We start from the raw sequence: 24,796 nt of genomic DNA, 5'->3' as shown, positions 1-24,796 counted from the left end.
AATTATACAAGCTCTTTGTTGCCTTTCCTTCCTTGTCTTTCTCCTCAGTTTATTTTAGATTGTAATACATCCTTTGGCTTTGTAATTGTTAAACTGAGCAACAACATAATCATTATCTGTATGTGAAGCAAACTGATTAATAAAAATATGTTTGACAAAAAACTAATGCTACAGATTGCTTGCACAGTTTTTTGCACAGATTGCTTGCAGGTACTGTATGAATATCCTGTATGATAGTTTCCCCTTGAAAACTATCATACAGGATATGTGGTAATACTTGATATCGTACAGTTTTAATTCCTTTCACTCTTCCTCCTCTGTCTTTTTCCCTCTCCAGCTCAGGCTACTGCTGCCTTCCAGGCACGCTACTCAGACACGTTCCCCACCAAGGTGTGTCTGCAGCTGAAGATCCGCGAAGTCCGTCAGAAGATCATGCAGACGGCCACGCCCGGAACCCACGAGCTTGGAGGGTCAGTTGAAATCAACCCTGCCCCGCCCCACAGTTCCTCTTTCAATCAATCAGCCCGGGAGGACGGAGGGGTGGAGCAACAAGGCGAGAAAGGCCGGAGCCCCGAGGAGCCGAAAAGCGAAGGATCATAAGCTGGAGAGGATGACAAAGCGGAAAAATCAAGGAAGAGAAGAGGAGAGAGAGGAGTGTGTCATCCCCGCAGAATGTTCTTGTATGTGTTGAACCAGTACTAAGGATGACTCCAGCAGGATCTGTTCTACTGGCACTAATCTCCACCAGACCTGGGCAGAAATACATTTGAATATGGTCACAGATATTCAAATTACTCAGTGTGCGCTTGATTTGTCTAATCAGACTAAAGAAAGCCTCAAAAGTGGATGAATCAAATTCAAGTCCTGATGAGTCAAGTGCTTCTTGTAGTGTTGTTTTCCCTTTTTTTTTCCAACGTATCCAGAATATTTTAAGTTAACACTTTGCCCAGGTCTGCTCTCAGCACATTTGTACAGTAGTTTGTAGTTTGACACACAAAACTCTGTGGTACACACTCTCTATCTCTCTGGCACACACACAACCCTGGTGCATATGTAATCTCCAGCATGCACATGATCCCACACACACGCGCACACACACACACACACACACACACACACACACACACACACACACACACACACCCTTACCAAATCAGACTGTTACTCTTGGTTGGCAGTCCCCAGGAGCCGCCACCAAGGACCATGACACACAAAGGCACTTTGTCACTTATTGTGCAGATGCAGTTTGCTGTTGCCAGCCAGCCAGCCAGCCCTCAGATGCCATTGACTTGACCTCCTTCTCGCCCTTCCACTCCTCAGCACAGTGGTCGGGACACAAACACAACCCCAACGACCTCCACTGGTATTCCACAGCCCCTCGATGCTGCAAGACAGACAGCACACACGTAACATATACAGTACACGCGCACACAAAACACACGCAGTGCATGGACACATCTGTGCAGTGTAAGCACTCGTACACAAACATAGTCAACCCTGGTCTGACCAAGCCATTGGCCTGCACAGTTTTTAGTGATTGTAGTGAGAAGAGAAACTGAAAGCATGAAATCTATTCGCTCCTGAAAAACAAAACGAAGGCAGGAGTTGGGATGTAGTGTGACCAATCTTTGCACCTTCAGTTATTGCCATTTTGAAAGACTGAGTCCTCATTGGTGGGAGCTAATTATATATGTCTGTATATCTGTTGGGGTGCCCTCCCCAAAACCTGTGTGAACAGGCACCATAAAGAGATTATGTAAAGAGACTATTGGTTGTGAGGCTTTGAAGAATCAACGTTAAGTTCGACACTGACCGGCTCCCAACAGAGCACAGAGAAAAGGCAGAAGAAGAAACTGGATGATGTTCATTGGATTCATATTCCAACAATAGGAACAGGTGATAGTAATGAATAAGGACAACAACAACAACAACAACATGACAAGCTTACCAACAGAGAGAAAAGGTAGAATTTTAACCAAACTTCTCTGAATCTCCCAGTGGATATGATGTTGCTTTCTCTCGTTATCGTTGCCGTGGAAATAACCAGTTTTACCGTGGCCTGTTTTTCTCTCTCGTGGCTCTATTGTGTTTCTTCTCCAGCATAAAAAAAATTACAACAAAACAAAAACAAACAAAAAAAAAAACTCTGGACAAAGAAGGGGACAAAATCAGTCTGTGCCCCCCCACTTTTAATTGTACCTGGGGTGGTTCTCCCCCACTCCCCACCCCCACAATTTCTCACCAGACACCGAAGTGGGGGAGCAGGGGTGTTTGTCGTTTTGTAAAACGTTGAAATCAGGTGTTTGCACAATTTGTGCGGCCCTTCTCTTGTGGGACCGCCGTAAGTTAAATCAGGAAAGTATTGTTTTTAGAGATTGTTTTAGTAGAAAAAATAATAACCTTGTTCCGTATGTTATCAACAACCTTTTTCCTCCCCCTGTCCTCCCTGCTTTTTCCCTCCTTTCAACCCATTTCTCCTCAGTGCCCTCCTCCCCTCTTTACCCCTCTCCTCACCCATCTCCCTCAACCCCTCAAGTGTTGTTAGAAAGTGCCCTTAAGCACTGGTCCCGGGTCAAGCGCTATGTAGCTCAGGATGGTTCTGGTTAGGGTTAGTTCAGGGAAAGCAGATCCTAGACCAGCCCTGGAGGGCAGTCTCTGGAGCCCTCCCCTTTTCCCTCTCTTCTCGACACTTTATCCTTTCCCATCAAATGGTGCAATAGGACATTTTTTTTTTTTTTTGGAAATGGGTGGGTTATTTTGTTTTTGGGGGAAGGCTCTGTGCCATAGATATTAAATCCAGTGCAGTCAGTCAGTGAGAGGAATGAGCTGTTGTGATACTATCTTTAACTATGGTATAAAACAAAACAAAAAAGAATCACACAATTATTGTTATTGTTGAAGAGATAGAGAGTATAACTTACTAAAAGTCAAAGACAATTTTTGAATAGCACTTTTTGGCTCTTTGCTTCCTTGGTGAAGAGTGGGGGTAGTTATTATTATGGGTATCTCTTTTATTTCTCTGTATACAGTTGGATGTGTGAAAAAAAAATATATACCGATATTTCTATATATGTGCATTTAGGTCTGTGTTTGGGTGTGTGTGTATGTTTTGGCACATGCAGGTAGCGTGTTAACACAACCAACCTCTTTTTCTTTCACCACACAGCAACATTATCAATAGTATATTTTTCATTGTATTCTACATTCTATATTCTACTCTAGAGACAGTATTTTTATAGTCACCATGACTATTTTGTCTGCCATCTTGACTGTTATCAAACCCAGTTGATTCAGGATATATATCAAATATATATTCAGGATATACAATATATAAATATATATAAATGACACACAGGTAATAGAAGACTATCAATTCACTCTTTGGGGTTAGGGCTGTAAAGTGTCCATCTGCATGCATGTGCAATCACATGCACGCGTGCACACACCCACACAGACATATGTGCATACACACACATGTATGCGTGTACACTGTATGATTGTGCTTAAAAATAAACTGTCCTTACTTTGGAGAAGGAATTTTAGGATGAGCGAGGTGAGTGTTATCTCATAAGCAGGCATGTTGACCATGTGCAATATTTCTAAACAACAACAAAAAAACTAAATATTGAAAATATTAAAGATCTAACACAATATCTGATGTCTTTGAGTTTCTTTCACATTCATGAATGTCTTGAGCATTTTATATTTTTTGAATGTCTGACCAAATTGTGTGTCATCATCCATCTATGTGTTAAATGACTTTGAGATTACTCGCTGAATGATCGCAATCTCTACCTTGACAATGCTTTCTCCAAAATATTAAGAAAGGAGACAAGCTAATGCTAAATCCTTGTTACTAACTAAACAAATTTAGCTATATACTTATGAATAAGTTCTACAGATGTAGTAACCGTGACCCCCCAGGAGGCCCCAAATCCCTGGAACATACAGTGTGTACTGCTCCAGTGTTAAGAGTGCTTATTGGATTAGAGTAGCCTCTTAGATACAGGTTGTATGAGGTGAGAGGTGGGTTAAGGTAAGGAGACCTCGTCGAAGGGCCTCCCATATCAGCAAACACATTGAGAAGCTGGAGATGGCATTGGGCACCTCACTTTTAAGTCCCAAATAAGCCTTGAGGCCTTCATCAGCCATCACTTAGGTATGTTGTTTTCCCCAAGCAAGACATATCATCACATCACTGATTATATTGAATAAGATTACAGAAAAGCCCTTTGTTTAAAGCAAATTAAGCTGAAGATTTCAACAATATTACAAAGCTCAACCCTTTTGTGTGTCAATCATGGTACCTTTCTATTTGCGTTATTATTCTTACTTTTATAATTTTACAGGCACTTAAATTACTAATTAACAGGTTTCAAAATAAGGTTACAAGGTGCAAGCTAGACTAATTTATAATGTAAAAATAATCTCTGTATTATTGGAAAAGGGTAGTGGGGAAATTCACCGAGTTATGTGGTATTTTTGGTGGTATAAGCATTTTCAGCCTTCCATTTTTGTGGTAACATATAGAATGACTGTTGCTCTTTCGTTGGCCTACATCCACTGTTAAGTCATTTTAAATTTGTAGTTGTTTTGATTTGTGAAAGCCAGAGCAGCAAACCTGAGCAACAGCAACCTTGAACTTCGTTTCCCAGATGGCATTGCGAGCGGTCTGTTTCTAGGTGTCTAGCAACAGCTATCAGCCCAGACAGCCGGCGGCAACGGGAGCGGAATTTCTTGGTGTGTCTTCCCACGATTATTCGCTGCCGGGTATTTATAATTAATAGTCGCTTGGCTGAAAATAGTGAAAAAACAACCCTGACCTCTGCACAGAGATATGAGCGGCAGCGGGCGGCCCAGGACCAGCTCGTTTGCTGAGCCGCCAGGTGTTCCAGGAGCCGCCGCTGCGTCTACCGGATCAGCCGCTGCCGTGGGGAGCAGCACAGGAAAGTCCGGGGTCCCGCAGGCCTCCGGCACCAGCTCGTCGGGATGCTCGAACCTTAAGCTTGCAAGTAAGTTTTAATTAGCTACGAGATCCTTGTCGGAGCCTGTCTAAATAACAAACGTTACTCTTTTACTGCTTTTACTTCAAATACTCCTGCCAGTGTTATATGTCACAACCCAGAGGAAAGCCGTTATTGCTCCGTGTAGAGGCTAACCAACTTGCTAGCGTGCTAACTAGCTAGCCTGCTAACGTTAGCCACTTGTTTTGTATGTAACCAGTTCCCTGTCCGATGGATGTATTCACCCCTTCTGATGTCAGACTAGTTTGCCGGTCATCACTTTAACCCAGTGCAAACTAGGATAACTTCATGAATAATCCGATTAAGGAATATTAATTTACAAAACGAGCATCAGATTTCTCTGATATATGGTCAGTGTGGTGTGAGTGAGCGGTTAATCGGGCTCTGTTGTTCTTTGTGGCCAAGCCAGACTGAAATACCTAAACTTGAGTGCTGCATTCAGTGTTTCTCCTTTGTGGGAGTCGCTGAGAGTGTGGCATCAGCTATCAGTCTGGCTCGTCTGAAGTGGGGTCAGGGCGGAAAATTGCCTTTTCACCAAGGTCACCTGTGGGGCAAAGGCTCAGCAGCAGGTGGCCAACGCCTGGAGGATGCAAGTGATGCACTGTCTGCTGGAATGCCAAGGAGAGGGTTACTCTTCTGTCTGAGATGGAAGTACTCTGTGCCCATTTATCACTGTAGTGACTGGTGTAAGCAGAGATCTACGTGTGTGTGCATGTGTGTTAATCCAAACCTTATCAACCATTAGCAGGCAGTGGTGTGTGACTTTGATATTAGAGCCTGAATAGGAGGTCATCTCCAGTTCAAAGCAGTGTGACCCTTGTTTTCTCTCCCTCCCTCAGCAGCAGCAGCAGCAGCAGCAGCAACACTGCCCAAGGGCCTTTTAAGCTGAAATGTCATCCTTTGGCTGTTACAGATACTCTTTAGGAAGATTGATGGATATGTTGTCAGGTTTGGGAGACTGGAGGCTATTTCAAGAGGCAGGATTAAACTATTTAGGGAGATATTTGTGAGAGAGAATGATTTGATTTGACATTTTGAATTACCGGTAAAATTTAACTTGGACATGGAGCATTAAGGATGTTGGGTTGCCATACCAACCAGTGGTCTGTCAACACTAAAAGAATCTGATGATGAAACATTGTGGGTTTCCAAGTAGTCCAGCTTTTATAGAATACACAGTGGCTCAGATTCAGTCTTTTGCTACAGAATATAGTATCTTGAAACTTAAAGTTTAAAAGGACCTTTGTGGCTGGTGGATTAAGTAGTACATTTGTCACCCACCTGCTTACCTGCTGAGTTAGTTGGTAGCAATGGGCAGACCCAGTAGATATGGTACAGTGTTTCACACTTCCCTGCTTTATAGCAGCTGGTGTGAATGTCCTAAGGATGAACTGACGACCACTGTTTTGTCAATGAAAGAGAGGGAATGAAGACGAACATTTCCAATGTGGTGGCATTTTACAGAAGAATATTATCCACTGCTTTTATTGCATAATATGAAATATTTGTAAAATATAAAATATATCCCTTTACTTGATATTTAAAGAATTACCTCTTAAATTTTCATTATGTGGCATCAGTTGACACTTTGGAGTGAATTAGTGAGCTCGTAGAGTTTTTGTTTAATGTTAAGATGCTATATCCATAAGAAAAGGCATCTGCAAATAGGGATTACTGCAATAAATCAGAAATTTCCCCACATTGCGGTGTAATTACCATGGCGGCTGTCACAGTGTCCAAGCAGTTGTTCCATTATTCACTGTCTGTGGAGCAGCTCCAGCATTTGTCTCATCACCACAGTCTGTCTCTGTGCTATCCAGCTTTAGGAGAACTGTTCAAATTCACTAATTAAATTGAGCTACAGATTATTATAGAAACACTATTTAATGTTGGACTCACCCTTTAACGGACACCAACAGTGTAATGATTCATCTTTGTCTCTTCAGGAAATTCTACAGGGACCGATATGATAAAACAAAGTCATGTGAGCAACACCAGCATGGGGGAATCACAATATTGTTTTTGTTCACAATGCTCTTTTCCACAATTGCTCAATCTAAACTTCATGTAAACCAGCTTACTAATTGCATGCAGACATAACCATGATCAACTGGGAAGTGGACATTGTGTTGATTCTCTTTCTGTGGTAGACAGTCACATGAGCACAATAACTCTAAAACAATAGATGCTTGATTGAAACCTCACGCTTACACCAGAGGTTCTCCCTATAGAGTAAATGGCCTGGTTAGATTTTGGAAGATCTTGCTGCATTAAACTGCATATTAATAAGGTAAACTTAATTCTCTCGAAACTACTTTGCTTTAAGATGTGGAGTTCATTTAAGTACAGTGTGGGTTTTTTGTGTGTGTATGAAGACAAGACATTAACATAAAAATCTGCTGGTTAATCAGAGTAGTATGACTGTTTTATTTCTGCTTTTTAAAATAATTCTTAAAATACAGATGTAACTTGACTAGATATCACCCTCTGTTTGAGTTTAAAGACACTAAATAGATAGATATGGATGTGAGAAAGTTTGAGAAATGTCTTGTTTTTTAAGATATTATTTCCTCCTGGAGATTTGAGTTTCCTGCCGTGACTGTCAAGTGAATGACAGGAAGCAGAGTGAGACACTGCACCACTGATGGGAAAACACTGAGCTCAGACACAATGAAATGGTGATAAATCAGAAACTCTGACAAAGCCAGCATAAGGCCTCATCTTTACTATGATAGATTATTGACCTCCGACAAGTTTCAAGCTGGTGGAAGTTGTTTTTCAAATTGTAAAAAATGAATGGCAGCAGGAAAAGAGCTCTAAAATCTCCAGCTGCACTGGCGGAGGAACAACATAGACAGTTGGCATAAACATATACTTTAACCAACTGTCCTACTTTTAACCTGCAGCCCTGTGTGTGTGTGTGTGTGTGTGTGTGTGTGTGTGTGTGTGTGTGTGTGTGTGTGTGTGTGTGTGTGTGTGTGTGTGTGTGTGTGTCTGTGTGTGTGTGTGTGTGTCTGTGTCTGTGTCTGTGTCTCTGTGTGTGTGTGTGTGTGTCTGTGTGTGTGTGTGTGTGTGTGTGTGTGTGTGTGTGTCTGTGTCTGTGTCTGTGTGTGTGTGTGTGTGTGTGTGTGTGTGTGTGTGTGTGTGTGTGTGTGTGTGTTTCCTTATGGGACATTTAAGGGGAAGACATGTTAAAGCAGTGCTAGAGTTAGGGTTAGACAAGTAGTAGTTATGGATTATGAATGAATCTCACTCAATGTAATGTCCTCTGAAGTTATGGGGGTGTGCGTCTGTGCGTGTGTTCGCTCCTGTCCACAGGATGAACCCAGTCACTGAGTAAGAGAACTCACTGACCCGGTCACTCTGCAGGCCTCACAGTTTCAGCTGTAACAGATATCGCCAGCATGCCTATTGGATGACCACCACACTTTTGTGGCTGAGGACAATTTACTGTGTGTGTGTGTGGATATGGACGCACACGAGCACCAGGACATGCAGTTCTGGCTGTAAGAGGGCCATATCAATAAGTGCATTGTCTTGTTTGGTAAACAAAGCATTAAGTATGTGGACAAGGTCAGGCTGACAGTGATACAGCACGATGACAACTGGATGGCAAAGAGCTGCTCCATTATTTAAACACCACACATCAGCAGAGGAAAATTGAATTTTCATCAACTGGCCACACTGGTTAAAGGAATCCAGAGCTTAGTCACCTCTACAGTACTACTGTATCTGTACAATATTACAGAAGTTGAGCTGCATATTGTAGTTTGATTTATAAGGTGACTGTTGAGCAGAAAAAATTTAATTAATCAGAATGTTTATGCTTTACCCCTTACACCTCAACTCTTATTTCTCCTTCTAATTCTTCCAGTTGGACAATTCATATCCTTTGAACAACAAAAAAAAACTTTTTAGCTTTTCTAACTCCCTCAGCTTATAATGTTAATACAAATTACTTTGTAAATTTGTTTCAGTACTTACATTTAAGAGACTGTTTCAATTCCTTTCAGTCATTGTATTTTGACTACCACTTCAACTACAACCTTAACTGCTTGAGTGTTTCAGAAGTTTAAAATGTTTCAGCACCGACATTTCAGCTGCAGAACATTTAACCTTTCCCAGTTAGTAATTTCCCTTTGGACTTTGTGAATTTCTGAACCAACTTCAGATAAATAGTCTACATTTTAGTTTATCTTTCATGTATTAAACCAGCAGAAGAGGCTGAGGTGTAAAGATGCTGAGACTAGTGGAACAGAATACACTGAACATGAGCAGTGGTGAAGAAGTGTTTTGATTTGATTTTCCTTTTTGTACATATATTTGAGACATTATTGGAATTTAATTGTAGAGGTGTTATTATGTTTTTCTCTCTGTTGGTGCATTTTGTTAGAGGTTGGACAGTAGAGAGTTCACAGGCAATGAGGGAAAAAGAGAGAGATGGTGGATGACTGGCAACAGAGGTCCCTGACCGCACTTGAACCTGTCTTGAGTCAGCGATTTAAATCCCCGTAAATACATTTCTCTATTTAATTACATGTCTGCTTAGTTAGTGGTGAGTGAGTAAAATTGTAAGATGATTGTTGGGGAGATTTAGATTAGAGATTTTTAAAAGATAGTTTTTATGCCTCCATGCCAGTGACAGCTGTGCACTGGTTTGGTTGACCAGTGCAGTGCATTACTGCTGGACGATATGAAAAAATGAATCCTTGTATTAAAGGCTGTCATCACTTAAAACACTTCATCAGGACAAAGAATGTGGCTGGGCTATTTTTGGGTTCATTCCCAGTTTAATTAGGCACAGTGTCTTGAATATGAACTCTGCCATTCCCTTCTTCTTCCTTTGAGGCTTTTGTAAAGTTGACATCCATTCACTAGGCTGTCATTAACCTAAATATTCAAATGGCCAGCGGAGAGACGGCCCAGATGTTAAGGCTGGCTGCAGCAAGTGTCCTGGGTTGAATGCCAGGAGTATTGTTTTGGATAAGTCGTGAATCCATTTCATATCGTTACCTCTTGTTGAGAGGAGCCAAAGGGACCACAGCCAATTTTAAATCCTTCTTATAACTTCACACATTTTAAGCAATTAACAGATTACCTTTTATTACACATGAACAAAGTGTTCTACTTCAAATTGAAGTAGAAGAGATTAAAGAAATCGGTCTTTGATATCTCTGTTCTTACTCATGTTACGTGGTAAAGCGACATGGTCTGAATGAATCATACCATTTTATTTTTATATGCCTTGACCTCATTTAACCCTGTTCCTGCTGTTTCCTAGGAGACAGCGGGAAGGTGACGACCGTTGTGGCCACACCAGGTCAGGGACCGGACCGCCCACAGGAAGTCTCTTACACTGATATCAAGGTGAGCAAGAGGGGAAAACCAGGACCTATCAGTGTCATCATAAGAAGCTCTGTTCTTATATGTAGGAGTATTACTGTTCCGACCTCAGCCGCTAGTGTAATCAAGATTTTTATCATTAGATAGCACAAAATGACTGCAATATATTGAGATGGAATTGATAAGGGTGGTGATCCATGCCAGTGGCTCCTTAATTATTATATTATGTATGACTTTCAAAGCATATATTTTAGCCTACTTTCTGTTAACTTTCTTGCTTATCTCTGATCTGAAAATGTGACATAATTGTGTCAGTTCCAGGCTAATGAAATTACATGAGATAAGACTGGTGTCAGTAGTTTTGCAGGTTCTTCTGGTTTCTTCCTATCACCTTTAAGGTTATCTAATGCCTCTTTGAGTGAGTGTAAAGATACATTTATCACACTTTTTTTTTTTTAAATCTCAGAGTCAATATAGTCTTATTATACTGCCTTATCATAAATACTGACACTTTTCCAATGCCAGCAGTGGTTGAGGGTTATCAAGGAGTTACATAAAAACTCATTGGAATATCTTTGTAATAATAATCATCTACCAGAGTACATAATCACCATTCTTTTTATAATTACACAGCTCTGCTACAGTATTACATACCTAAATCTAACATATGGACTAATTTAAATGACCTAATTTAGTAATCCAGTATCAATGGGGCTACAATCAGTTTGTCACTTAAGTTTAACCAAAGTCATTAAAATAGTGACTCTTGCTGTTGGTTAGACCCAGTGTTTATTAATGCTTGTCTAGTGATCTAAGTCATCTAAACTGGGTTCTAAAAACGATGGATGCAACAAGATGACTACAGCGTATGTCAAGGTGTTCTCCAGTTACCCACGTAACCTGGTTTCTCTGAGTAATCTGGTTACTGAAGTGCATGTAAACACACGGGCTTGTAGAAGAGAAGACTTAGCATAAACCTGTCTTTGCTGCTGAACTCAGCTTTTAACCAGAATCACAGTTTTCTGTTGACCTACTTCAAACAACAGGTTGCACCAGTTTAGACACTGAGAATGAAAATGAGCTACAAAGTTGCTACCAGGGTTTTTTGAAAATGTGATTGTGTTACTGTAGCTGGACTAACATCAATGTATTAGCCAAAATAAAAATTTCTGAACAAAACAGACCTTTTATTAAAGTCTGGATTTGCACCTCGCCTGATGAAATGTTTTCTCTTTCATGGAAACCTTGCAGGTGATTGGTAATGGGTCGTTTGGTGTGGTGTACCAAGCTCGGCTCATCGACAGCCAAGAGATGGTGGCCATCAAAAAGGTTCTGCAGGATAAGAGGTTCAAGGTAAAGGTGTAATGTTGTCATTTCTCCACATATTCTCTTATCTTTTGTGAACCAAATGCATGTAAGGTTTTTCTGTTGCTCAAAGTTTTTTTTCTTGCTCAGTTTGTTTACTTGGTTTCCATCCACACTCACATGTTTGCAGAATCGGGAACTACAGATCATGAGGAAGCTGGACCACTGCAACATTGTCAGACTACGTTACTTCTTCTACTCCAGTGGCGAGAAGGTACTTCAGCTCTTTATTTGTTTGTTTGTGTTGCTATTTGTGTAAAATATAAGGTAAAGGTAAAATGTGTCTAATGTAGCTCTAAGCTATAAATCATATTCTGCTGATGTGTGGGAATATGCTCGTTTAGTCCAGACTCCAGCAAAAATCGCATCATAATCATTTTATTAATGATAAAATAATAATAATACATTTTATTCATAGAGCGCTTTTCATGGTACTCAAAGACATTTTACATTTGTTTAAATGCACAAGAAACTTTTTTTTCAGTCAAAATGAAATTCAAAAATTCCCACTGAAATCATGACTCATATCACAATCACAATATCTGTCAAATTAATTCCAACCTGATTTTTTTTCTTTGCATATCATTCAGCACTAGTGTGCTTGTGGAATATTCCAGTAAGCCAGTGTTAGTGTGTCCATTGCTTTGATAATGGCAGCAACATTGCCTCTTTCTACTCAGAAAGTACATGTTACGATGGGCAGGGCTTTGAAACCTTTGTTAAACCGTTCATATTTTAAACATACTCACCTCTTTCTCTCTGTTTAATTCTGTTGTCCAGAAAGATGAAGTGTACCTCAACCTGGTGCTGGACTTTGTCCCTGAGACAGTCTACAGGGTTGCCAGGCATTTTAACAAGGCCAAGAGCATCATCCCTATCATATATGTGAAGGTAATTTTCACCAGTACACTCTCCATTTGCTGTATTATTCATGTGTTGCAAATATTCTTACATTTTTGGTTTTTAATTTGGGATATGCTAAATAAAAATGAGACGTTTATTTATATTTATATATAAATATAAATGTATAGATATAAATATTTATATATAATATATATATATATATATATATATATATATATATATATATATATATATATATATATATATAATAGATGGAGGTTGTTGAAAAGAGTAAATTCATAAATAAAATAAATAAATTTGTCCTTTATGGCACAAATTCCATGTTGTCAAAGTATTGAGGCGTTTTTCTTCAAGTTTTTGGAAAGTGTAGTTCCTAAATAAAGGCATCTTTACTCAAGTAAAAGGAGCAAAGTAATAAAGCAATACTATAATGTTATTGTTATAGTGGACATCTGATCTTGTGTTTTTCTTATGTTGTGACCTCCTCAGGTGTACATGTACCAGTTGTTTCGCAGTCTGGCCTATATCCATTCCCAGGGTGTGTGTCACAGGGACATCAAGCCCCAAAACCTGCTTGTTGACCCAGAAACTGCCATCCTCAAACTGTGTGACTTCGGCAGGTGAGTTATTGTTATTCCTCTGCACAGAGAACAAGGATTTCACAAAAGCAACATTTCAAAAGAGAAAGATCTCAAGGAATAGAAAAAAACATTATCTGACAGTGCAGATACATGTGAAGTTTTTGACACGTCATAACTAATTCATAAACAGCACAGGAGTATTACAGCCCTTATATTCAACTTGTCAGCGTGAACTTGCTTAATAGGTATTAATTTGTGCCTCAGTTTAATGATTGATAGCCATTATCTCCACAATAGTTTGTCATTATTTAATGTGATTTCTTGTGTTTCCCCAGTGCCAAGCAGCTGGTCCGTGGTGAACCCAATGTGTCGTATATCTGCTCACGGTATTATCGCGCCCCTGAGCTAATTTTTGGTGCCACAGACTACACAGCAAACATTGACATCTGGTCGGCAGGCTGTGTACTAGCTGAGCTGCTGCTTGGACAACCCATATTCCCCGGTGACAGTGGGGTGGACCAACTTGTAGAGATTATCAAGGTGAGTGTGTTCTTGCCTTTTTAGGCATCTGTGTGTTGCTGAATTTTTTTTGTGTCTTTTGTACTGGTTGTGTATTCTGTTATATGGCTGAACTGATCTGAAGACAGCTTCCTGTTTTTAGGGCTGGATACTGGCAATGATCTCCTGATTTGATTCAGTTTCTATTCAAAGTCCAAAGTTGATTCATTTTGATTAGAATCTTGATGATTCAGTTAAATCAAATAAATACCAATGTTGTGTAAAGTACTTGTCAGAATTTCCTCTACATATAACAACTGAACAATTCTGTTGTATCTTTGACTATAAAGTTGTGTAAAGTCACATTAGACTCTTAACTGTAAACACATTTCCCTGTTATAAAACTGTGGGCCACTTTTTGTCATATTGGCAAATGTAAAACAACTAAAACTGACACTTCTGAATTTTATTTTAGGCTTGTGTGTGCAAAACAATTGAGCACCCATACAAGGGCATTATCATTATGCATATTTAAAAAAAGAAATGCTGTCCCATACACTTACACCCGGACTGTAAGCAGTGGATGCTTCAGCTAAGTACAGACATCCACTTTCATGATCACTTTGAGTACAGACAGAACAGAAACTGAGAGTCTGCTCACCAATTCACCTGAACTGTTTGTATGACTGTAACTGTCCGCGTCACAGTTTACAGGACTGTCGTGACTCAACAAAACACATGGTCAGCTGTAATCTGTGTTACGCTTTAATTTAAAATAACCTTTTTGTGCATGTTGTAATGACATGATTTCCAAAGGTCAACATTTAACACATCATGTTACAGCTGGGACTGAACCACTAACAAGTAACCACTGCATACACATGACATTTAGTGCAGATGTACATGTTTACAGAGAAAAGGCACAAATGTAAAGATCGTTCTTGGGATTTTCAGAATTGATATTGGATCATTCAAATAAAAAAAATGATCGGAAAATTTAAATTTTTTATTTATCATTGCTCATTCACCATCCTCATCTATTTTCAGGTGCTAGGAACACCAACAAGGGAACAAATCCGAGAGATGAACCCAAACTACACAGAATTCAAGTTCCCTCAGATCAAAGCCCATCCATGGACCAAGGTAAATAAATACCTGAGGACAAACACCAGTCAGTGTCCTGCAGGCCTGCCTGGAAAGGCGCAGAAAATTTAAACTGAAAAGCATGATGAGTATCAAGCATAGTTTTCTTTATTCAGTTAATCTGCAGATTATTGTCTTGATTAATTGTTTTGTCTATAAAATGTCAGGCCATAGACTCCATGTTGACGTCTTCAAATATCTTGTTTTGTCCAACCTTCAGTCCCAACCCTCAAAAATATTAGTTTACAGTCTTATAAAACTGAAAAGCAGAAAAAATTCACAATAGAGAAGCTACAGAAATAAACTTAGTAACTGATTTCCAGAATAGTTACAGATTTTTTTTATGTCAATGAGCTCAACAAAGGTTCTAAATTTCCATATAGCCTATACACACCAACTGCAATAACTGATCTGAAAGTGACATTGTGCTTGACTCTAGTTTATTGGAACAATAGAAAGAAAACCCAGAGAAGTGTTGTTGCCCACACTGGCTATTTAAATCTGCAGGTTGAAGTGCTTTAATATCCTTCTTTTGAAAGTCGATTAACCTTAACACCTACAGAGTACAGAAACAACGTAAAACCAAGAGAAGTGGCCCTTGAACGTTTACTACTGAGTGGATAGCTTTCTACTCTAGAAACTGCATACAACTGCTTTTTTTAGATTCACCTCACAGAAGTTGTTTTAACCATTGTTAAAGTTGTTTTCTTTTTTTTTAAGGTTCTACATTTACCACATTTGTTAAAATAAAATACTTAATGTAAATTGAACATCAGAATGTCACACTAACCTCCAGAAGATAATAAATGCTCACAGATGTACAGTTTAGCTTAAAGGTAAATCTGCCACCTCTTTAAATCATTTTTTTTTTCTTGGTTTCTTCATATCAATGGCTGGGTGTTTCTGTCTTGGAGAAACCTTATTGATTATTGAAAATTACTGACACTAGTTGTCCAGCTTGGATTCTATTTTTGGTGGCTATTTGGACTTAAAATAAAATACTTGTTCCTCAGGTGTTTAAACCTCGCACCCCTCCAGAGGCCATTGCTCTGTGCTCTCGGCTGCTGGAGTACACGCCGGCCTCTCGCCTCTCCCCACTAGAGGCCTGCTCACATGCCTTCTTCGACGAGCTGCGCCAGCCGAACACGCGACTGCCCAGCGGCCGAGAACTGCCGATGCTCTTCAACTTCAGCACCACAGGTACATGAACACAGATAAACCCAGGGTTACAGATTCAGGCATATTCTTCATCAGGGTTCTAGTTCAGTTACAGCACAACACAAATCAGGGACGACAACATTGAGCTTCTGTCTCTGTCCACGTAGTTAATTTGTAACTCATTAACAAAAGTCAGATTTCCATCTCTGTTGGCTGAAAGATTATTCCACTGTGTGTAAGTCATCCCCATCTGTGTAGCTAAATACAATCGGGTGGTGTTTCTTGGTTTGATTTGGGCCAACGCTGTGACCCCTGAGGAGCTGCAGTTAATGCAGCACACACTATTCTTTTGTTGAATGACACCATCCTCTTGTTGTATGACTCATCACGAACTAAAAACTCTTCTTTTATCCTCTGCAGAGCTGTCAATCCAGCCCCAGCTGAACTCAACCCTCATTCCTCCTCATGCTCGCTCTCATACAGCTGCTTCCGCCCACGGTGGGAAACTTATTATAATTTTGTTGTCAGTGTTAATATCACTGGTTTTGCATGGTTTTGTGCTGGCTGACAAAATCTGCTCAAGTGTGGTGTATAAAAAATGACATGACAAAAAAAATCCAGACATGACAAGTGACAGTCTGGAATTAAAAAAACTTCAAACAATCCCTTTAAATTCTGTTAATATGCAGTCACTTACAATTAGCTAGTGAGTGAAAGACAAAATGAAATTCACAAATTCTGTTTGGTGTCAGAAAGATGCTAATTTTGGTTTTCTCAGTCTGTGTTATGAAACATCATTAAAAAATGTTTATTAACATTTAGAGTGATTAATTTTTTATGTCAGTGTCTTATGAAATGCATATAAAAGTGACACTGTAGCCTTGATCATACAGCAAATTACAAAAGCTGTAACTGATTAAGTACAATGACACGTGGTTCAGCAGTTCTACAACCACAAAAGCTAAGTATATTTTTGCAGTAACAAAATAGTAAGAGCTGTTTGATGATGCAAGATGAATTAAAGAAATGTGTCATGTACTGATTAGATTTGAAATGCTGGTGTCTTATCCAGAAATGAGCGACTTTAGACTTTGATTTTCTTGTGAATGTGATATATTAGGAACACCAGATGGGAATTTCATTACATCTGGCACAAATATCCACTTGGACTCAAGAAAACAAAACATGTTTTTGGCTGTAACTCAAGAATTAATTTGCTAATTATGGTAAAATAGGCTTAATAACGTTTATTAAATTCCTTTGAAGTCTTCACTACATATTTTATGATATGGATGTAAAATGTAAAATGCAACCTGGCTGGTTGGCAGAGGCGTATAACTGTGAGGCAGTAATTCTAGTGTAATGTCTCTTTGCTGTAGTGATTGTATTCACTTCTTATCGTGTCATGTCTGTTGCACTGTTGAGGAGCATTAATTCACAGCTCACTCTGCCTTTCTCTCCTCTTCTCCTTCAGATGGCACCGGTTCAGATTCATCTCAACACAGTTCAGTACCAGGATCTCTTAACAGCATCTGAAGCAGCTTCTCACCTGCCTGCCTGCCAGCCTCACCCTTATCTCAGACACACACACACACACACACACACACACACACACACACACACACACACTCATACTCACACTCACACTCACACTCTACAGCTTTCCTCCATGCTGCTTGCTCTCCTCTTAGATGATCTGTTTTTGTACAGTAAATACATTGAACAAACTATTAGTTCTTCAGCTGCCAGCGTTGAAACTACGGCAGGTCACACACACAGAGTCGTCTCGCTGCTGCTCGGGTGGGATGTGAAGGTTCGATAGTGGGGGCTGGTCCTCTGTAATATAAACCTTTTTTTAATCAACTTTTTTTTCCCTTTTTCTTCTTTATATTTGTGTTTATTTATTTGACTAATTGAAAGCATCATGTGATCACACAACAATTTTCGTCCACCTCAGATTTTTCTTTTTTTTTAAATTATTATTCCATGTTTTGAATCCCAGTTAAGTAAAAGGTTGGACTGCCTGACCAAGACTACAATTGTCCCCAAGTAGGTCATCAGGGTAAAGGACATTTAATTTAACTCAGGGCAGGAGGGCAGGAGAACAGATGCAGGGACTGATGATTTCATAAATTGTCCAGCCACATTATTCATCATATATTTCTATACACAGCCTGATGTTCAGGCTCAAATTAAATCTCCAGCTCTTGTTAGTTTCCCTGTTTAAGTGGCAGTTGGAGTAGAAAAACTCTCCAGCTCTGGCATCTATCAGTGTTTGCTCAGAGCTGTGTTCGGTTTCCCTTTGACATGAATCATGTTGAGTGGCTGTAATTTTAGACTGGACTGGAAATCACCAGGCACCAGCCAATCGCTGAATACCAGCCATTGTGTCTGTTTCATCCTGATCTAAAGAGCGAGATGTTCCTCTGAAAAACAGCCCCCGGACCTGTCCACAGTTGTAAGGTGACCCAAGACAGAATCTTAATTTTATTTTTGGGTGCATCTACACTTCCATATAAATATGGAGTCAAATCAACCACTGATCCTTTATAGATATTCATCTTTTAATAGTGATTTTATTTGTACACATCAGGAGGGGCAGAGGTGTCTATTTGTTGCAGGAACATTCACACCCAGAGGAAAACTCATTGGCTCTTCCTCTTGTTCTTCACTCCAAAAAAATATTTTTAATTTGTAAATGTCAGTTGTGAGGGAAGTGTGACTGTGGAGCTCAACAAAAGCAGACTGAGCAGATTCGTCTTCAAGCCTTTTGATATTGAGAAAACAACTCTGTTTGTTCTCCGTCCTATTAAGTAATTGGTTGTGTTGATGATTAGATGGCTGTGCTGTGGGTGCCACTGTCCCAGATCATTACAGCAGTAAAAACTTAAAGGCTCCCTGTGATCTTAAATTGAAGATGAAAGCTGAAGCTTATCTAATAAACTAGAGTTCAACAGGCATTACTCATCACAACACTGATGCATCTTAAAGAAATAGTTTGTGGAATTTATCTGCTGAAAGAAATGAAACAAACTTCTGCCCCTTTTTAACAATTTAAAAGTAGAACTGTTTTTTATGCTACCTGTAAATGAAAACCTCCACTGGTTTCACTGGTGTTACTGTGAGTACAGGCTTTAACTGCTGATCAGAAGAGCAGTTCACTGCACAGACAATGGCTGAGTTCAGAAAAGTCTTAAAGGTCTATTCCACTAAAATTGGCTGTATTTTTTCTGTTTTTCATTCATAAGAATTCACTGTAAATCAGAATTTTTCCAGTAGGGAAACTGTGGGTGTTTCTGAAAAGAAATTGAAATTTGAAATTGTTTTAAAATTCATTATTCATTTTAAAGCCTTGGAAAGTATTAAAATGTGGTAAATATAGTTATTCAATCGCTTCCTTTTACAATTTCATGTTGACTTTTTTTTCTGGTCTGCCTGTTGACTTGTGTTCATACAGAATACAGCAACTGATTCCTTGTTTTAGTCTTAAAATCTGTTTATAAACGTGTTCAAAAACCTGTGTCAAGAACCTGTAAGGTCCCCTGAAAAATATTGGCAGATTAGAGGAAAATACCATCTAATCAAGAAGTCACTTGGTGGAAATCCCCTTTAGCATTAAGATGATTCCTGTCCCGGTTTCAGTGTAGAAAAAAATGCGTTTGTCCTCCTACACTGTGTGAAAACAAGAAAAACGAATGTGAGTCGTCCTGTTGATTAGATGCAGCAGAGAAACTAACGAATGCTTAAATGGGGATTGCATGTTTAAAATGGGGGATACTTTATGTAAACATATTTATTTCTTTATTTTTGAGAGTTGGATGTTTGAATTTTGACTGTGAGGACTTTGAAATGCGGTTGCAGCTTCTTTGGTAAACTTAACTTCCATCAGTGGAAATAAATGAAAAGAAGCTTTGTGGAAACCACAGTAACATTTGCTTCAGGTCATTAGTGCTGCTGACATGTACACAGAAGCATATTGTAAGAATCACGAGTGAAAGGCTAAATGATAACATGAATATCAAGCAGGGAAACTCCTTTAAGCTGACTGTGTTTTGTTAGGTGGTTTGTTTGTATGCTGTTGTACTTCTATCTTTACGAGGACCGATCTGGATTTGACCCCATGAGAGTGAGGACATTTGGCCAGTCCTCACTTTCAAAGAGCCGTGGGAGGCCTGAGACTAAGGCTTCCTAGGGATAAGTCTATAAAAACATTAGGGTTGGGGGCCCGTAGAATGTATCACTTGTATAGAAGTACAAATATGTGTGTGTGTGTGTGTCTGACCATATCCCAAACTGCAGTCTGAACAGCCAGTGTTTTAGGAATAGCGCAGTCAACAATACAGATTTTTAGTAAGCAGTACAGACCACTTGAAAGTTTGTAGTATAGTATATTTGATACTATTGTACCATGCCTCCACCTGCTGTTTTAACTGCAGCCATGTTTGTTTTTAACCCATTTTTTAATATAAGAGCTCTGATGCTTTTTTTTTTTTTTTTTTTTTAAACTCCACCACACATTCACATTCATTTTCTAGGAGGAGAGAGTGCAGAGCTTTTTTTTTTTTTCTTCTCTTTCCTCCCTCGCAGCCTCCCGGTCCGGTGGGTTACTGCTGGACAGATTCTGCTTTCTTTGCTGAAAAGAGTCCAACCAGCTTGTTTGATCAGCTCTGCAGGGCGCGCCACACTCAGAGCTGTCAGGCTTTCTGTGGCTATGAAAAGTGTGTGAAAAATCCCTGAGAGAAGAATCAAACATGGCTGGTTTTTCTCTTCTCCCTGCATCACAAGCCATTTATTTCCTCACTCTCCTTCTCTTATCGCACGTGTAAATATCACTGATTTTTATTTTCCTCTTTTTACTTTTTATTACAGAGTTGTTTATATCTTATTTTCCTCATTCTCTCTACAAAGCAGTCTTTAGTTTGTGCATTTTTGTAAATATGTTTCTTTTTTTCACAATCCAAAATGTAAATACTGCAAAGAAAAAAAGGAAAAAAAAAAAAACAAAACAGTCTACTCCTCATGTTTGTTGATGATCTTTCTCTCTCTCTTTCTCTCCCTTGTCCAGTGGAAATTGTTAACATCATTGTTACTCAGCTCTCCTGTTAGGTCCTCTGTGGGACCACCCACCTGTTAAATGACTGTTGTAAGAGTTCTGTTCCAAAATGTTCTCCTTCTGTCCAGTTTTGGGGGTAAATATAATAAATATATCACCCAAAAATTATGTGATATCTCTAGAATCTAAAGAACCGAGGCGTGTCATGTTTGCTTGTTTGAGCCATGTAACAGCAGCTTCTTGGGTTTGAATCTGGCCAATGACCTGCCCATCGGTGTCTGCTAACGGTATAACTAATGCAAAATGTCTGAAGCAATGAAATGAGAAAAGGGAAACAGGGTTGATTTTGTTTTTTTAAATTTTCATTTATTTATTTCTACAACAATTACATTTAACAGCAGGTTTTCTGTGAAGCACCTTAATGCAAGTGACACATTTAACAGCCTGCAGATTGTCCAGAAGAGGGAGCTGTTCAGTCTTTGTTCGACAAGTTCCACCAATGCCAACATGCACCAATTATAGGAAACACATTCAAGACATATTTCCAATTTCCTGTTTTTGGCCTTAGTAACCTCCCACCCTTTTATTGTATTGTCCCTGTGTTTCTCCACAGTAACAATAGCTCTGCAGGACAGATGTGAACAAACAGGCGCCAGGCGACAGAAGTCTTACATGTTGCAGATCTAGAAAGGAACATTTAAACTTGCATTGACTGATTCTTTTAGTCACTTCGAGGCAGTGGAAACAAGTTGTAAACAACACTGACATGACGTCACCTTTTGAGCTGACATGGCAGACTTGTTTGCAAACAGTTGCTTATTTACGCGTCCAGCAGTTATTGAGCAACATGATCATTCATTTACTGATGTCTGGTCTCTACCACCTCCTGAGAGAAAGAGCTAGCTGTTTACCTGCCAAATGCTCCACCCGCTGCTCTCTAACTGTGTCCGTCTGCTGGTTGATGCTGAGCAGGTCGTGAACAGTGGGGTTTCAGAGCCTTGTCACTGAAAACAGTTGTGAGCTACAGCCAAAAATGACTCGATAAGAGCAGTGAGAGTGAGCTACAGCTAAACAATGAGCTGAAACTCACTATAAAACGCTTGTTGATAATTCTCTGTGGGTCCATCACCACAAGTTAAACCTTTCATACTGTCTAATGATGCATTCTTATAAAAATATGCCAAGCTCAAAAATTGCATATAGAAAAGAAATGGCAGTAATGCTCATTACCTGCAGATGGTGCAAGTGTCCTGATGACAGCAGCCATTCTCTTCCTCGCCTGTAGGGGGCAGACACTGGTATGTCCTTATCTGCATGTCTCACCAGATCTCTGCTCAGACTCCAGATTTCATTTTCAGATCAGTCGCTTTCAGCTCAGATGTTTATCTGACTTCACACAGCTCCCTCTGCAGACACAAAAGACTGTACTCTGTGCTGCACCACCAGACCTGTAATCAGACTGTGATGTGAGAGTTGTTAGTTTTTTCTGCCTGTAGGTGGCGCAGGTGAGACTGGAGCTGTATTGAGGGAAAAGACACAGCTGCAGGTCTCTGGTATTTTCAGTGTGGCTGGAATGATCTCAGAAGCGTTTAAGTCGGACTAGAAATCACATGATGTGCAGTTGTCAACATGGGCATTTTGTATTGTGTGCTCTGTGGCATTCAGAATTGCTGCTAATGATCACAATACGGCAGAAATAAACATTTATGTTGTGATGTAGACGGAGCTGCCCGTTGTGTACGTGTTTGTCTGTGTTCAGGCAACATGCAGACACGTCTCTGCTAATAACTGACAGTTTCAAGTTAAGTGACTGAGGGTTTTTTACTTTGTTTTGAAAATCTCTGAACACTTGTATGTTAATGTTACGTCCTTTATTTGAGGTGATCACTGCATCTCTTTACAAGTCGATGCATTGCTATTTAATTTAGTCTCCAATGCTGTTGACCTCGGTCTCACTCTGCCCTGGTGGACTGATGTGCTGGGTGGTGGAGGGATAGAAGGAGAAAGAGAGAAAGAAACACAAACCTGTCTGTCTCTGTCCTGTGTGTGTATGATATGGACTCATTTACTGTAATAAAGTGATGAAACTGTGTTTAGATTGTTTGCACTGTTTCTATTGTTCGACGACTTTAAAGGTTGTGACCTGGATGGAAGTTTAATTTCTGAACATGTAACACGAGTATGTACCTTCTCTGGCTCAGCACTGGTGGACAGTCGATCCTTCACCCAGGCCTGATAGATCCTCTGTGTGTGGCTTAAAACAAAAAAACAAACAAACAAAACTCATCCTCACATGACTGAGATGGAGACATCCAGTGACATCATGTCTGCTGTGATTTACTTTGGCAGATTTTGACTTTATAAATCACTGAAATCTCCAGCCTTCCATAATGAATCACGTCTCCTTGATTAAAGGCTGACCAGTTAAGCTGGAGCACTATTTATAGGTAAATCAGAGTCCTACTTCCTTGAAACTCAGATGTAAATTAGCTGCAGAAAATAGTGAAAATAGTTGTGACTGTATGTTACAGCGCCTCCTGCTTCTGTCAGTAAACTGACCTTTTTATGAATCCTTTCAAGTTTTACCTGAAAATACACTGTGCAGATTTTACTGAACAGATAAAAGCTGAAGTGACCATGAACAGATTTCCCTTCATTCATCAGGCAGAAAATGTGGTCCAGCCCGATGGTCTGCACAAGTTTGGCATCTTCCAAATGGACTTAAGGGCCCAACCGTTTTTTGAAGCCTCTGTCCTGAGAAAACTCAGTCAGAGGCAGGAGCAACATACAGTTGAATCTAACTAGGGTTGCAAAATTCCGTGAGTTTTCAAAGTTGGAAACTTTCCATGGGAATTAACAGGAATTTATGGGAATTAACGGGAATTTATGGGAATAAAACTGAAATTTACAAAATTGAAGGTTGTCCCTCAACAGGGAACTTGAATATAGTTGGGGAAAGTATATTGTAGCATAATCTTGGCTAAAACAACCAGATTTAATGCAAGTAGACTCCTCAATCACATGCACACAGCACTGCTTATTGCAGGGCTATTGAGGCCACGCCCCCTGCATGCACTGTGCACTCCTCCATCACATGCACAGATGGTTGCTTAAACCCTGGAGGCCACACTTTTGAGCCTGCGGATTATATAAAGTCAACTAAGTTTTTTATAATATTATGGGGTTAATTTATTTGATCTATAATGGTATCACTGTTTAGCTTGCAAAAATTAAATAAAAGTGTATTCATACAGTAGCTAGCTGGTAAGTTAGGTGCTAAATGTAAGTTATATTTCATGTCATTGACCATTTAAGAAGCTGTGATGCTGTTTCTTCTGACTCCTTTATACATCAATTGTAAAATATTTTGAAGACCATTCCAGTTGTTTACAAAAAAATAACAAAACACAAATATTTACATTTATGTTTGTATATGATACAGTTTGTTTAAATTAGCCCCAATTTCCAGTTAATTCCCATAAATTCCCATAAATTCCCATAGAAAGTTTCCAATTTGGAATATTTCCAAAATTCCCCATCTTAACTTCCCATGGAAAGTTTCCGGAAATTTGCAACCCTGAATCTGACTAATGATGCTCCTGCCTAGTGTTTCCAGACTGGCCAGGTTTCAGTCCCACTGGGTTTACTTATCGCAGAGCAAAAGTTGGGCTGGTTTAGGTGGATGAGGGGATCGAGCATGAATCATCGCTCTCACACCAACACAACGGAAGAACATTTATTATCCAAACGTGTCTTAAATTCAGAGG

At 39.6% G+C, this 24,796-nt stretch overlaps 2 protein-coding genes across 7 annotated transcripts in view; both read left to right on the top strand.

Moving 5' to 3' along the window:
* The window catches only part of cica (capicua transcriptional repressor a), a 44,109-nt gene extending 40,456 nt beyond the window's left edge, over positions 1-3,653 (top strand). For all 5 annotated transcript variants that reach the window (XM_071499329.1, XM_071499330.1, XM_071499332.1 and 2 more), the window contains one exon: positions 338-3,653. In XM_071499329.1, the coding sequence (XP_071355430.1) occupies positions 338-600 (263 nt within the window). In that variant the 3' untranslated portion in view covers positions 601-3,653. The remainder of the gene's footprint in view (positions 1-337) is intronic.
* Positions 3,654-4,596: 943 nt separating this feature from the next.
* LOC139634557 (glycogen synthase kinase-3 beta-like) lies at positions 4,597-23,121 on the top strand. 2 transcript variants are annotated; one of them, XM_071501077.1, is made up of 12 exons: positions 4,597-4,740; positions 4,834-5,012; positions 10,306-10,391; positions 11,619-11,720; positions 11,863-11,946; positions 12,513-12,623; positions 13,086-13,216; positions 13,513-13,717; positions 14,723-14,818; positions 15,832-16,018; positions 16,397-16,474; positions 17,451-23,121. In XM_071501077.1, exons 2-12 carry the CDS (start codon positions 4,838-4,840, stop codon positions 17,510-17,512), a joined length of 1,317 nt encoding a protein of 438 aa, XP_071357178.1. In that variant the 5' UTR covers positions 4,597-4,740; positions 4,834-4,837; the 3' UTR covers positions 17,513-23,121. The 2 variants fall into 2 exon arrangements, 1 of the variants encoding a protein (XP_071357178.1); XR_011693985.1 differs by having other exon boundaries at positions 4,666-5,012; positions 17,451-21,829; positions 21,862-23,121.
* The last annotated feature ends 1,675 nt before the right edge of the window (positions 23,122-24,796 follow it).

This window comes from Trachinotus anak, unplaced genomic scaffold (assembly GCF_046630095.1).
Source record: "Trachinotus anak isolate AG129_WGS33_773 ecotype Australia unplaced genomic scaffold, CSIRO_AGI_Tana_v1 ptg000016l, whole genome shotgun sequence".
Lineage (NCBI taxonomy): Eukaryota > Metazoa > Chordata > Actinopteri > Carangiformes > Carangidae > Trachinotus > Trachinotus anak.
Note: the sequence above shows the minus strand (reverse complement) of the source record. Positions and strands in the feature narration are given on the sequence as shown.

Excerpts from the sequence above, each read along its gene's own strand:
- LOC139634557 (XM_071501077.1), top strand. The coding sequence starts at position 4,838 with ATGAGCGGCAGCGGGCGGCCCAGGACCAGCTCGTTTGCTGAGCCGCCA. Across the intron at positions 13,718-14,722 it reads AACTTGTAGAGATTATCAAG|GTGCTAGGAACACCAACAAG; the intron begins GTGAGTGTGTTC and ends ATCTATTTTCAG. Across the intron at positions 16,475-17,450 it reads TACAGCTGCTTCCGCCCACG|ATGGCACCGGTTCAGATTCA; the intron begins GTGGGAAACTTA and ends CTTCTCCTTCAG.